The sequence below is a fragment of the Pan troglodytes genome, chromosome 6 (assembly GCF_028858775.2).
Source record: "Pan troglodytes isolate AG18354 chromosome 6, NHGRI_mPanTro3-v2.0_pri, whole genome shotgun sequence".
NCBI classification, from domain to species: Eukaryota; Metazoa; Chordata; class Mammalia; order Primates; family Hominidae; genus Pan; species Pan troglodytes.
The window spans coordinates 150,310,253-150,325,588 of record NC_072404.2 but is presented as its reverse complement, the minus strand read 5'-3'; the positions used below and the strand labels follow the sequence as shown (position 1 = coordinate 150,325,588).

The following is a 15,336-nucleotide window of genomic DNA, read 5'->3' as shown; positions in this document are numbered from 1 at the left end:
TTTTAAAGCTAGGAACTTTTTGCTACAACTGAAGCTGCTAAATCAAACGTTATATTTTACTGAAACTGTAACACTTAAATTTAGATGTTAGCAATAAGCAAATATTTGTTGAATCCATGCCACACCCAACTCCAGGCTAGAAATATCCTCTACCACCCATCACCTATCAATACCATGAGCAAATACCTTCTTTGCTTATGACTGCATGTGCCAAAGCACATGCACGCTGAAAAGTTCCATTTTCTTCCCTGTTCAGGACAGTCAAGAAATCTACTGGATTTTAGTTGCCCTAGGCTAGTATGTTTGAGTGGCCCCTTGTCTCAGTGAGTCTCGGTTAATGTGAGAAATTACCATAGACTGGGTGCCTTAAAACAACAAACATTTCTCACAGTTCTGGAGACTGGGAAGTCTAAGATGAGGTTGCCAGCATGGTTGGGGTCTGGTGAGACCTCTCTTCACGGTTTGCAGATGGCCACCTTCCTGCTGTGTCCTCATATAGTGCAGAATAGAGAGGGAGCAAATAAGGTTCTGTGTCTCTTCTTACAAGGGCACTAATCCCATTAAGGGGGCCTCCACCCTCATGACCTAATTGTCTTCCAAAGATCCCACCTCCTAATACCATCATATTGCAGATTAGGATTTCAACATATGAATTTTGAGGGGATACACGCAATTTTCCAAGATGTGAGGGGTTCTTTCTGACCCAGACTGGTCTGGGATTCATGAGCAATTAATAAATACCACAGAGTTTTTTTTTTTTTTTTGAAAACATGCTTCCTCTCTAATATCAGTTGAATAACAGTTTTATAGATACTAGTAAGAGCATTTCATTCTTTCTGATGATTTCCTACAAAGACAAAAGCAAACTCTTACTTAAAAAACTTCATGCAAAAAAGTACTATAAGTAGTGCTGACTTTATGGGATATATAAAACATCTGTAAAGTAACTCTTATTTTTCTGATTTTAATTATAAACTTGGAAGTATATTTCTGTAGAAAAAATTCCCAGGTGAGTAAGGTGAAACAGTTTAGAACCATGCAATGCACTGGCACTTTTAATAAATATTACCCATCCGTCCGTCCGTCCATCCATCCATCCATCCATCTATCCATCCATCTATCCTATTTTTATCCCTGCCAGCCTGTCAGCCAAACAATTAGCCAATAAATAATATATTGAGTACCTTCTATATAAAATTGAATACTAATAAATAAAATAGTGCTATTGATCGAACTGTGTCCCCCTAAAATGCATGTGTTGAGGCCCTAACCCCCAATGTGATTGTACTTGGAAATGGGGCCTCTAAGGAAGTAGTTAAGGTTAAATGAGATCATAGCGGTGGAACCCTGATGCTACAGGATTGTTATCCCTACAAGAAGACACACTAGAGAGCTCACTTGCTCTCTTTCCACCATGTGAAGACACAGTAAGAAGGCAGCCATCTGCAAGCCATGAAGAGGGCTCTCACCAGAAACTGAATCTGCTTGCACCTTGATTTTGGACTTCCAGCCTCCAGGACTGTGAGAAATACATTTCTATTGTTTAATCCATCCAGTCTATGGTATTTTGTTATGGCAACCTAAGCAAGCTAAGATAGACAAGGTCTTTTTCTTTTTCTTTTTTGAGACAGAGTCTCACTCTGTTGCCAGGATGGAGTGCAGTGGTGGAATCTCGGCTCACTGCAATCTCCGCCTCCCGGGTTCAAGTGATTCTTCTGCCTCAGCCTCGAGTAGCTGGGACTACAGATGCGCGCCACCATGCCAGCTAATTTTTGTATTTTCAGTAGAGATGGGATTTCACCATGTTGGCCAGGATGGCCTCGATCTCTTGACCTCATGATTCGCCCACCTTGGCCTCCCAAAGTGCTGGGATTACAGGTGTGAACCACTGTGCCTGACTGACAAGGTCTTATTCTTTAAGGAACACAGAATTTAGTAGGGAAGACTAGTAAAGTATATAAAATAAAATATTTAAAAATTAACAGTAGGTACAATATTAAAGAAAAAAATGCTGTGTGTATAAGAAGTAACTATCTGGGGGAGGTGGAGAAGGCTTTTCAGTAGTGTTGATATTTGAGCTGAGATTAGTAGTTTCTGGTTTACATGGTTTCAGAAATGAGTTTATGAGAGTGAGGAAGGAAGTGCATGGCTTAGCCAGGAAAGGGCATTTCTGGCAAAGCAAGCACATGTACAAAGATTTGGAGAGCCACAAGGCACGCAGCGTGGTGACACTGAGGATAAAGAAAAATTCAGTGTGGTGGGAGGATAGAGGCACCGCAGAAGGGGATAGCGGAGGTGAGAACTGTTCTTTGTCCCACCTGCAGCATCTTTATGACTCAGGGATCATCTTTCTAACCTTGGCCATGGCATTTATTCAAATCACCGAGATTCTCAGATTCCTACTCCTCCTTTTGCTTCTATCATAGCTAACATAGCTTGACTTCATCATTGCATTTCGCACATTTTGTCAGGATGCACTGTCCGTTTACTGATGCACTCCTGCTAGAAAATATCCTAACTTAGTGGCTCTAAACAATTTGTACTGAATTTGTATATTAAATGTTCTGTTTAAGGAATTTAACAAGGGAAATTGGTTCTTCTGAAGACCAAGAGGTGGCAGTATTGTCTTGATAAAACTTGGAATAAAAGCACACTATTCGTTTTAGAAAATTGGTGCTCTCGTTACTCCACACCCTGCCCCAACCAATAAAGGCAATAGAAATTAAAAAATCTTTGAATTTAATTTACTTAAAATCTATTCTTTATTGCATATGAAAATCAGTCACTGCTAACATAATTTAATGATGAAAAACTAGGTACAGACTTTCCCAAACAAGGAATAGAAATCATGAGATATTTTTTAAAAATACACTAGTTGATAGTATTTTGATGTCAAATAGCAAATATTTTTCCTCCCATTGGTATTCTACAATGCTAACTTGTGACCACTTATAAAAGTTGCAGGGCCAAGGGTATCAATAGCTATCCCAATTACATTGTAGAATATGAAATTGAGCTTGAAAATCAGAGTCACAGCAAGTTCTTCAAGGCACATACATGGAGGGAAGCATAGACTGTCTGCCCCTGAATATGTGTCTCTCTTACATAGAAATTTAAAATAACCTAGACCTTTTTTATACATCTACTGTAATCAATTGCAGACAAATGCCTCTCCACCAGAGGGAGTAGATAAATGGCTTCATGGGGGTACTAGATGAAATGGGAAGCCAGCATCTGGCTGAGGGAAAGAGCAGAGAAATAGGTAAGTTGAGAAATTTGGTAGAGAAGAAATAATTAGAGGAGGGTAGGGTAGGTTGTAGTTTCTCCTGGAAAAAAAAAAAAAAAAACCACAGTAGAATTTGGAAGTCTAGACGACTACTGTTTTCTTCATGTTACCAAGACTGTTCAAGGAAGGCTTGGGTGGGATTTTAAAGAAGGTAGAAAGAGAGAGCATGGTTTTCTTTTTCCTTTTTTTTTTTTTTTGAGACGGAGTTTTGCTTTTGTTGCTGCCTCCCAGGTTCAAGCAGTTCTTCTGCCTCAGCCTCTCAAGTAGCTGGGATTACAGGCATGCGCCACTGCGCCCAGCTAACCTCTGCCTCCCAGGTTCAAGTGATTCTCCTGTCTCAGCCTCCTGAGTAGGGATCACAGGCACCTGCCACTTTGCCTGGCTAATTTTTGTATTTTTAGTAGAGACGAGGTTTCACCATGTTGGCCAGGTTGGTTTCAAACTCCTGACCTCAGGTGATACACCTGCCTCGGCCTCCCAACGTGCTGGCATTACAGGTGTGAGCCACCGCACCTGGCCTTGAGAATGGTTTTCACACTGTTAAATGGTTAAAAAAAAATCGAAAGAAGAATAATATTTCATGACATTAGAAAAGCACAATAAAATTACATAAAATTCAAATTTCAGAGTTTATAAATAAAGCTTGCCTACTCCACAAGGCCTTTCTCTACTCATTTTGCTCTGCTCACTTTTGTAATTCTTGAATTGTTTCTTTGAGGCAGTCATTAGAGCCATCAGGGCAGCCACCTTGCTTTGTTCTTTCCCTCATAGGACATAGCATGCATTAAGTATTTCATAAATAATCAGATATTAAATGTATAATCCCTCTGTGGCTTAGTTTAAATTTTCCCTGAAGCAGACCTTGAGACAAGGGTTCAAGTACAAATAATTTATTTGGGAGGTATCAGAAATATGACTGGGACCCAGACCATCATAAAGACTCAGTGAGCCGGGCACGGTGGCTCATGCGTCTAATCCCAGCACTTTGGGAGACCAAGGTGGGCGGATCATGAGGTCAGGAGTTTGAGACCAGCCTGGCCAATATGGTAAAACCCCGTCTCTACTAAAAATACAAAAATTAGCTGGGCGTGGTGGCGTGCACCTGTAGTCCCAGCTACTCGAGAGGCTGAGGGAGAAGAATCGCTTGAACCTGGGAGGCGGAAGTTGCAGTGAGCCAAGATCGTGCCACTGCACTCCAGCCTGGGCAACAGAGCGAGACTCTATCTCAAAAAAAAAAAAAAAAAAAACTAAGGGAAGTTATTTGGGAATTAAAAAATTCTGATTTTCATGTGGAACAAGTAATAACTGTAAAATGTAAGCAACTTTTGGTCATTTTGGTGTGCCACTTGATATAACCGTACACATATGTATATAATTAACCATCCAGACCTTGCTATGATTCTTTTTTTCTTTTTTTAGAGATAGGGTCTCATTCTGTCACACAGGCTGGAGGGCAGTGGCACGATCTCGGCTCACTGTAACCTCTGCCTCCCAAGTTCAAGTGGTTCTCCTGCCTCAGCCTCCCAAATACCTGGGATTACAGGTGTGCGCCATCACACCTGGCTAATTTTTGTATTTTTAGTAGGGATGGGGTTTCACCAGATTGGCCAGGAAGGTCTAGAACTCCTGACCTCAGGTGATCCATCTACCTCGGCCTCCCAAAATGCTGGGATCACAGGTGTGAGCCACTGTGCCCGGCCAGACCTGGGTATAATTCTCTCATGGCTTTGTCCATTCTTGATGCTTTATAACCTAGCTAGGTTGATGGAAAATGAAATGTTAAAAGTCCCAATCTCTGAAGATTCATTCCTTTATTCATCATTTAACAAATTTTTATTAAGCATCTTCAATATGATGTAAGGCACTGTGCTAGATGCTCAATGATGTTAATTCTCGAAGAAACTGCCACTGGCAATAATGGTGGCTGATTATAAATCAAGGATGCTACTTTCTTGAGTCCACTGTGTTTTCCCTGCATCTCAACTATTCTATCATCTCCCTGACTCAGCTGATTCCTGCTCCTTTTCTGTTCTCTTGGCAGCACTCTGTTTTACATCAAATAGGAGCTGTGCTCCATGAAGGCTGTCATAGGACCAAAGCCATCCTGGAAAAGGACCCTTTCCAAGTCACATTTCACCTCCTCCCATAATAATTGCTTTAAAATTTGCACCTGTACCATTTCCAGCTGGCTTTTAATCATGACAAAGAAAAAATGAACAGCTAGCATGAAAAGCAGCTTAAACTTTTAAAATATACTTTCCTATTTTATAAATTTTAAATGTCTCTATTCTCAGTTGCTCAAAGGAATGAGGCACATGGAGAATGTGGATCAGTAAAATTGAGAGATAATCACCGAATGTCATTTTAATGTATGCCAAAGCATCTAATAAACAACAGATAAAAATTTCACTACTGTCTCTCCTTTCCATATGTTGTAAACAAACAGAAGCTGTGAAACAGCTGAAAGGAGGTGCTATGGTCCAACATTTATATGTTGAAACTGAGTCGATGTGTTGGTATTAAGAGGCGAGACCTTTGGGTGGTAACTAGGTAATGAGGGTGGGGCCCTTGTGAATGGGACTAGTGCCCTTATAAAAGAGGCCTAAGGAAGCCTGTTTTCTCCCTTTCTCCTTCCACCATGTAAGGACACAGGGAGAAGGTGCCATCTATGAGGAATAGGCCCTCACTAGACACCACATCTGCTGGCACCTTGATCTTTGACTTTCCAGCCTCCAGAACTGTGAGTGATAAATTTTGAGATGGAATCTTGCTCTGTTGCCCAGGCTAGAGTGCAGTGGCATTATCTTAGCTCACTGCAACCTCTGCCTCCTGGGTTCAAGTGATTCTCCTGCCTAAGCCTCCCAAGTAGCTGAGATTATTACAGGTGTGTGCCACCACATCCAGCTAATTTTTGAATTTTTGGTAGAGATGGGGTTTCACCACGGTGGCCAGGCTGGTCTCGAACTCCTGACCTCAGGTGATCTGCCCAAATCTGCCTCCCAAAGTGCTGGGATTACAGGCATGAGCCACCGTGCCTGGCCCCAGTCTAAAGTATTTTGTTATAGCAGCCTGAACAGATTAACTTGGAAGGATAGCAAAAAGATAAATGAACAAAGGCCCTGTATAATCAATAACTAAACAAGGGGCTAAAATCCAGTCTCTATCATATTCTAATAGAAGTTTTCTGGGGAAAAAAATACCTTGAGAGATGAACCTTTAGGAGTGAAACACTTGAATGGTTTCTTGTCATCTGACAAGCCATCTTCTGGCATCTTCTGGCGTTTCTCAGCAGCTTCTGCTCTTCGCCTTTCAATCTCTTCCTTTAGCCTCCTCTTCTCTTCCTAAGAGAGAAAGAACAAATAACGAGGCATCAGTACCAGCTTCACAGCCAAAGGGAAGAGTGCTGTAGGAGAGAGAGCACAGTTGGAGAGGCAGCAGACTCAGGCCTCAGGCTGGACACTCCCCTTCTAGGTGGTCACCAGAGGTTTAGCCTGAGAGCTGGAGTCGAGCTGCCTGCATTTGCATTCTGGTGCTGCTACTTTCCAACTGCCTGACCTTGGCCATGTTATTTATCTGCTCTGTGGCTCAGTTTCTTCATCTATAAAACAGGGATAACAATAGTACTCATTTTTTAGGCTTTCGTGAGGGCTCAGTGAGATAGCACATGTAAAATGCTTACACCAAACTTGTCCAACCCATGGCCCAGGGGCCACATCATGCCCAGGATGGCTTTGAATGTAGCCTAACACAAATTCGTAAACTTTCTTAAAACATTATGAGACCTTTTTGTGATTTTTTTTTTGGCTCATCAGCGATCATTAGTGTTAGTGTATTTTATGTGTGGCCCAAGGCAATTCTTCTTCCAATGTGACCCAGGGAAGCCAAAAGATTGGACACCCCTGGCTTAGACTAACACTCATTATGATGATTTCCCATAGGATGATACATAATCACCACCGTCCTGTGGGTCATTAACAATGACCTCACACTTCTGTATATGTAAAAGGGATATGAAATATTCCTTCTACCTACATCCTAGGAGAGTTGTGAAGACAAATGAATAACTTATGTGAAAAGCTATCTAAATCTGTGGCACTATATTTGCCAGATGGTACAAGAGGTGATTTTATGGTTGCTCCCCGCTTCAAGTGAATATATAATTTTAGATGGTTTGACAAACCTGAAATGCTCTAGACGTTGAACCATAGTAGTGCAATTGCAAATGTTTACAGACTGTCTCATTAACCCCTCTGTGTCTTCATTCCTAGTCTAGAATACTCTGTCTTCTCTATCAGGGCTCTAATCAAGTTGCACAACTTGATTTTCTGAGAGATTTATGCAGTCTTTGGTAGTTCTTAAGCTGTGAGATCATTATCACTGCATGTTCTCAAGCAGAGACTAGATGTTCATCTGTCAGAGGATGTCACAGAAGGATCCTGTGTTTGGTAGTTTAGCCCAAATAATCTCCTAGGTCCAATCCAGTTCTAAGACTTCGTGATTTCTCTTCAGCCTTTCCTGATACTCTCCTCCTCTGAATAATAATCATAATAACAATGATGGCAATAATGATATCTACTAATTTTTGAGTGCCTAGAATGTGCCAGGCACTGGGAGCACAATGATCTATTAAATTATTGGAAGAATCCTGCAAAGTAGATATTATTTCACAGATAAGGAAAAGAAGACACAGAGTAGTCCAGTTTTCCCAAGGCCCCAGCTTGTTAGTGACAGAATTAGGATAGAAGACTGGGTGTGTTCCGAGGTTGCACCACTGCATTCCTGCACTCCAGCCTGGGTGACAGAGCAAGACTATGTCTAAAAAAAAAATTAAAAAAGAAAAGCCTGGGGTGTGTTTAACCCCCAAACTCTATCATCCTGATTACTTCCCATACTTCCCAACCAAAGGTCATTGGCTCATTGAAAGTTGGAGTTAAAAGAGACCTCAAAATAATGTATCCAAATTTGCCATACAGTTCAGGAAAATTTTGCATAGGATCCTTGTCAAAATGCCATTGAAAGTCTTTTTTTTTCTTCATATTTTGAATGATGGGAGATCGCTATCTCAAAAGCTCTAGGCTCTGAGTTGGAAAAGCGGGGTCTCCTTACTGATTCTACCATTTATTAGTCAAGAATCTTCAAATAAGTCACTCAAACTATTTGATTCCTGGTTTCTTTGTCCATAAAATGAGAACGATGTACCTCATGATGAAATGAAAGAATGCACTTTGTAACTGTAGTACTGTAAGTTGTAGTTGGTTAAACATTATTTCATATGCTGGGCCAAAATGTTCCTCCTTGTAACTTTATCTGCTGTTTTTAGCTCTGTCTTAAAAGATGAAACAAATCCATCTGTTTATAATGATGGGGCTCTTCCTGCATGTCAGGCACGGTATGGGGTCCTGGGTATACAGTAATGAACAACGCAGATACTGTCCCTGCCTCTTTATATTCTAATGTACTTACTTGCTCATTTAAAAAAAAAAAGATTTTTAAAAATCTTCTCTATAAAAACTCTCCAACTATTAGAAAACCATAACTTCATTCTGGTAACTAATTTGCAGACCTTTCATCCTTTTCAGCTTTCTAACTTTTCCTTTTTGAGAGGCAGTAAAGGGTTTTAATGATGGGGCTCCTCCTGCATGTCAGGCAGACTCAAGGGAGACCTTGGGAAAGTTACAAACAAAAACAAAAACAAAACCTCTCTGTGCCTCAGTTTTCTCATCTGTAAAATGGGGATTAGTACCTAGGTCAGCGAGTTCTTAGAAGCAGTGGACAAATTAATACGTCTACAAGTTATAAAACAGTACCTAGCACATGGTAAGTTTATTATTCTTAAAAAATATTTTTGAGAGCCCATGCTCAAAAGAACAGCCGCACGGCACTAGGGAATTTTCCCGGGCAACGTTCTCAGGGAGCTAGCGCCCGCCTTACCTCCTCTCTGAGTTTTCGATCGGCTTCCTCCTGCTTCCTCCTCTGCTCTTCCTCCTCCAGGACCTTCCTTCTCTCCTCCCTCTTTTTCTTGAGTTCCTCCAGCTCCAAAGCCGCCTCCTGCTGCTTCTGTTTGAGCTTCTCGAACTCTTCGCTCTCGGTCTCCCCGCGACGACGACGAAGCTCCTCCAGCCTTTTGCCGGCTTCCACCTGGGGGGCGCCTTCAGCCTCCTTGGTGTCCACGCTGGCCCTCCCTCCAGGGCGGCTGTGGTTGGGGGGCAATGGAAAGGGGTTTACATGCTTTTGCCTGTAGTCTCCCTGGAGGAAGGGGAGGTCGGTCTGCGGCTTCTGCATCCCCGACTAAATACCCACTGCCTCTCATTAGCCCAGGGGGTAGGCTGGGGAAGGGGTCTGCCCGGAATCACAGAGTCCAGGAGCCTCTGCTCTTCCACTTGTGCTTCGTTTCCTCAGCTGTAAAATGGGACAAATATGCACTGTAAAATAGGATTGTAAAGTTGTGCAGCTGCTGTGGAAACAGTATGGAGGTTCCTCAAAAAATCAACACGAGAACTACCACGTGATCCAGCAATCCCACTTCTGATACACATCTAAAAGAATGGAAAGCAAGGTCTTGAAGAGACATTTGTATACCCGTGTTCATAGCAGCATTATTTACAAGGACCAAGAGATGGACGCAACCCAAGTGTCCATCATGGCAGGAATGGATAAATAAAAGGTGGTCTAGCCATACCATGGAATATTATTCAGCCTTAAAAAGGAAGGAGAGGCCGGGTGCAGTGGCTCACGCCTGTAATCCTAGCACTTTGGGAGGCCGAGGCGGGCGGATTGCCTGAGCTCAGGAGTTTAAGACAGCCTGGGCAACACGGTGAAACCCTGTCTCTACTAAAATACAAAAAAAAAAATTAGCCGGGCGTGGCGGCGTGTGCCTGTGGTCCCAGCTACTCTGGAGGCTGAGGCAGGAGAATTGCTTGAGCCCAGGAGGCAGAGGTTGCAGTGAGCCGAGATTGTGCCACTGCACTCCAGCCTGGGCAACAAAGCGAGACTCTGTCTGTAAGAAAAAAAGAGAGAAAAAAAAAAAAAAAAAAAAAAAAAAAAGGAAGGAGATCTTGTTACCTGTTACAACAGGGATAAACCTTGAAGATACTATGCTAAGTGAAATAAGCCAATCACGGAAATCATACAAATATTGTGTGATTCCACTTATATGAGGGATCTAAAGTAGTCAAATTCATAGAGACAGAAATAGAACTGTAGTTACCAGAGGCAGAGGGTGGGCGGTAGCAGGAAATAAAGAGTTGCTGTTTAATGGGTGTAGTCTTTCACTCTTGCAAGATGAAAAGAGTTTTGGAGATCTGTTGCACAACAATATGAATATGCCTCACACTACTTAACTGTACTTTTAAAAATGCTTAAGATGGTAAATTTTAGGTGATGTTTGTTTTTACCACAATTTTTAAGAAGATACATGCTACAACATGGAAAAATGGGTACATACTATTTATTCTATTTACCTCAGTGGGTTGCATGGGCTTATGTATTATATCAATATGATAGATATCATACTGATATACTATAATTTCTATATCATCTACAGTATAAATATTAGTTGTTATTAGAAAGGGAGGCATGTAGTCCAAAAGGTTACTTGTGAATGAGTTCAAAAGTCTTGTAGTGGCCTTACTAGTCCTTTCCCGTAAGTTACTGGTTAACTTGGGTCTGCCTGGAGTAATGGATCAGGAGGGAAGACAGAAAGGTTCAGGCACTGGGAATGGGAAAAAGCGGCTGTAACTAAGGGTAGGCATTGAAGTAAATCCATCTGTCCACAACTGTGCCTTGAGCTTGACTCTAGCAGCTGATCTCTGGCAGATGAAATTACCCACTGCCTCTTGATTAAGAGCTAAACACAGTGATTTATGTCTATTCTTGCAGAGCTGCTCCAGGAAAGTCCTTAATGACTGCATTAACCTATGGCTTCAATTTGTGAATTTTCTATGCTCTTTGACCCCAATACAACTGGAATACTCCTTATACAGACTTAAAATTATGAAATTAGCTTGGTATGATGTGGTTAAGGTTATTACTTACATGTCATTCTTTATGCTTTCTAAACCCTTTTCATATCCACTACTTCATTTAACAGTCACAATAACTGGGAAGATGTCAGGTTAGGTTTATTATCCCCATCTTACAAACAAGGAAACCACAGGTAAGACAGAGGATAATATTCTCAAACTTTTGGAAGCTAGAAAGCAGTCGAGCCATGATCAGATTCTAATGCTTATCTATTAGTTGTACTCTTCTTGTAACTATAATTATACCTGCAATTAAATACGTTTTGTTATGAAACAATGAATAAACTGAAATAGAACATGTTATTCCATCTCTCCACCTCTTACCTCAAACCTTCAGGATAGAGTCTGAGAGAAGCGTTTCCTACCTCTGTCTCTAGAGTTTCTACAATCTAGGTCTAGCTACCTTCCGTGCCTGAGATGAAGCAGAAGCTTCATCAGGTAGAACAGCTTATAAAACAGGAAGAAAATGGGTACGTTTTTATGTAAGTAAGAACTAAAATTGAAATTATGTTGAATTTTCTTTTGTGATTAAGGAGGATACACAGGGATTTCATTGCAGAATTGGGAACATATTAAGACTTCAGACAGAATGCTATCCCAAGAGTCCTTATGGTAAAATTTTATTTTGGAACTGGTATTTTTAGTATTTTACACAACTATAAAAAGATGGAGACATATCATTAGCACCTACTGTGACCCCTGAGTTTCTTTAATAAATTTGCTGTATGATACAGTTAGAACACTGATAATTTTAAAACATGTCGATACTCAAAGTAGAACTTCAGTAGAATACAGCGTTTTCACTAACACAGAGTTCACTTAAGTTGGATTTGCCTGGGACTTCACTAAGCAGAATTTAGTGGCTTAATTTAGGCTTGAAGCCCTTGTTATAAGTAGTCTTTAAGAGACAGAGATACAGCTTTGCCATTTAAATACTTATTAGCAAGTAGTAAGGTCATTCTTAACTAGATGTCAACGTAGATATCCTATTCCTGACACTTTTGTCTAAGGAACAAAGGAATTATCACACCCTAACATCATTTACTACGTGTAAAGAATGGTACAGTGTTTCTAGCTGTGGAACAAGAGGAAGAATAAAACAAGAAATGGGCTCAAGAAATACACTGTGCAATATTGATTTTATAATATATATGTATATTATATATCATGCTTTTTAAACACTGAAGTAGTTCTGAATATACTGTGTCCTCCAGAACAATAATTTTCAAGCTGCAGACCAGAAAATCAATTTAGTAGATTGTAATCAACATTTAAAAAAAAAAAAAACAGAAAATATCAGAGTGCACTGCATAGAGCAAAACAAAGTACCATTTCTTGACACACTTGTTTCAGTTATAAAAATATATACAGGTGTGTACTGGGTCATTATGTAAAATTTATTTCTTACTAAGGGCTTAGGTTAAAAAATTAGAACTATTGGTCTAGGCTCATGTCAGTTACAGGTAAACTTTTATTTTGAACTCAAACAAGGTTAAAGGGTCCCTCAAAACCTTGCTGTCAAAGGCTCTTTCAGGGTCTTCTAGGTTCACAGGCCTGTGACTCCTCTCTCAGTCAATTTAGGGTCTTGCCTTTCAAAAATGAGTTTGCTCTCTCTTTGTGTTCATCATATTACTGTACAGGAACTGGACCGGCAAAACACATGCCTATAGAAACATCTATGGATTCCACTAGGTGTCACTCAGTCTTCATTTTGGACAATCAAAATGTCCGTCATTAGGGACTGGCTAAATAAGTCCTAATACATCCATCCAGTAGAATCTAATATCATTAATTATAGGCTTATATTTATTGGCATAGAAAGCAAGCTATGACACATTCTTATGCACAGTGCAAGAATCAATGTAAAATTATAAGTATACTCACACACGTATATACTACATATAAATATACACACGTGTGTGCGTTTATCTTGAATATTATATACATAGATAAATATCTGGAAAAAGTGTTACTGGTAGTTATCTTTGGGTGGTGGGTGCTTATTTTTGTTCTTCTATTTTCTGAGCGTTTTTATAATGAGTATTTTTTTTCTATAATCGGAAAAAATCTTTTAATTTCCACCTTCAAAAATAAAAAATCAAAAAACCCTTCATTTTGCACTTTCTATAAAACCCTTGGTATAATTTGCATCGCTATATCTTGCTCATTGAATTGAGATTTTTATGTCATGTTTTAGAGAAAACGAGTTACAAGAAAATGCAGATATCAAAGGGAACAGTAATTAAATCACACATAAGCAGCTATGCTCAAAACAGGAGCAAAAGTTTTGTTCACACCACCTCTGCCTATGTGCATGACCTCAGCATTAGGGTGCCACTTAATGTGGAAATCTCTTCCATAAAGTTCTTTCTCCCCGCACCCCACCCCCACCACCCTACCCCCGTCCTTGGCTTCCTTAGGTGTAAGTCAAGATGAGTATCAGGCCTTTGACCATTAAGAACACAGCTTGTTTTCAGTGAAGCTGGTAGGTACTAAACTTATCTAAATAGAGGCTAGGCTGATACTCTCTTCCTCTCTCCTCATTTTATATGTATATGGAGCAAAACTATACTTCTCTACTTCAATCAGCGTGAACTTCTAATTGAAACTAAAACTCACATACGTTGGTGGCTAAACAAAAATAAATAATACGGTAGCAGCTTGTTCCTGTATTTTTTTTTTTCCTGCCCAAAATAGAAAAATTAAGGCCAGAGTCACACGTAAGTGTTCTTAGCACTTAACTTGTCACCATCTCTTGTGACTATTCCTTTCTTCGAATTACCCAGCTTTTTGGATTGCTACACAATAGGCATGTTAATTATTAATTTGAGCTTTGAAGCTTGTTGGCAAGTTTGCTAATTGTTAAACAGACTTTTTTCTACTGACAGATTTTCTTAAACGTTATTTCTCTTAACAAAAAACTTATACCTTAAAAGAACCTTATGTTTACAAGACATCTTTTAAACTATTAAAAAATAGTAATATTAGGTAATATTCATTGAACACTTTTCATGAACCTAACACTATTCTAGGGCTTTAAAACATTAAACTACAGACACTTCAGCAAGTTTTAGACTCAACTTACCAACCTGAATCAACTCGCTTTGTAGATTTTCTATGAATGTTCAATAAACTTAATTTTCACATCTATTCTCTTGGCAATCCCAAGTAATATCTATAGATTCTACCTTTCTTACACCTTCATTTTATTTAGACCTTTTATGTACACCTTTTCTTCTGTGTGCTTTAGGTTCTCCTTTGGATAAATATGAATAGGTTTCTGCTTAAATTTATGTACAGAAAAATTGTTTTGGGGCAGCTGTATTTATCCATCTTAGCCTCTTGGATGAGACTGAAATATCCATCCCTAGTAGCTCCGCCTGCTTTTGAATATTACAAAGGCTTTGGTGTGAGGAGCATGTCAGATTTCTCCCTCAAACCTGCTTGATGACTTTCTTATTTGAAGTGTTCAGAAAAACAGGGTCACTAGGCAAGCCTGCAGCCAAGGAACAAGCCCGGGGAAATCCACATTGCAGGGACCCAAGACTCTTCTCCGGCACATCTGGCACAGCAACCAGTGACAAAACAGAGGTTGGAATTTGGCCCCAGTGGTTGGAGAGAGTGTTTTGTGGGGAAGGAGCACAGGAATCACGTAGCCAGCCCAGTGTCTGCACCTCAAGTTCTTCTACAGAATTGGTAGAGAGCTCTCAGGATTCGACTGTATTTAGAAATGAGGATTTACCTGAATATACTGGTCTCGTCTGTCTGATAATCAGTTGCCCAGATTTTCAGTTTGATGGGGTAAGGGATTATGTTGAGGGGAAAGCTCAAGCTACACAAGAGAGTTTTTCCAAACTGTATAAAATAGAGCAGTAGGTCCATACCTCTCACTCCCTCTTAGAGACTTCCAATGAAAATGAACATGAAGGGCTCTCAAAGTCATGTGGTAAAGAAATCTGAGGAATTTAGCTTAATCCAGTGTTTCCCAAGTATTTCGCCACAAAACAATCTTAGCCTTATGCAATATTT

At 40.1% G+C, this 15,336-nt stretch overlaps 1 protein-coding gene across 18 annotated transcripts in view; it reads right to left on the bottom strand.

Annotated features, from left to right (window-relative positions):
- The window catches only part of CALD1 (caldesmon 1), a 225,817-nt gene that overhangs the window by 13,646 nt on the left and 196,835 nt on the right, over positions 1–15,336 (bottom strand). For all 18 annotated transcript variants that reach the window (XR_010159001.1, XR_010159000.1, XR_010159006.1 and 15 more), the window contains 2 exons: positions 9,218–9,479; positions 6,487–6,627 (listed from right to left, as the gene is read on the bottom strand). Coding sequence is in view for 12 of the 18 variants with exons in the window: in XM_054655212.2 (XP_054511187.1) it covers positions 6,487–6,627; positions 9,218–9,479 (403 nt within the window). In the remaining 6 variants the exon portion in view is untranslated. The remainder of the gene's footprint in view (positions 1–6,486; positions 6,628–9,217; positions 9,480–15,336) is intronic.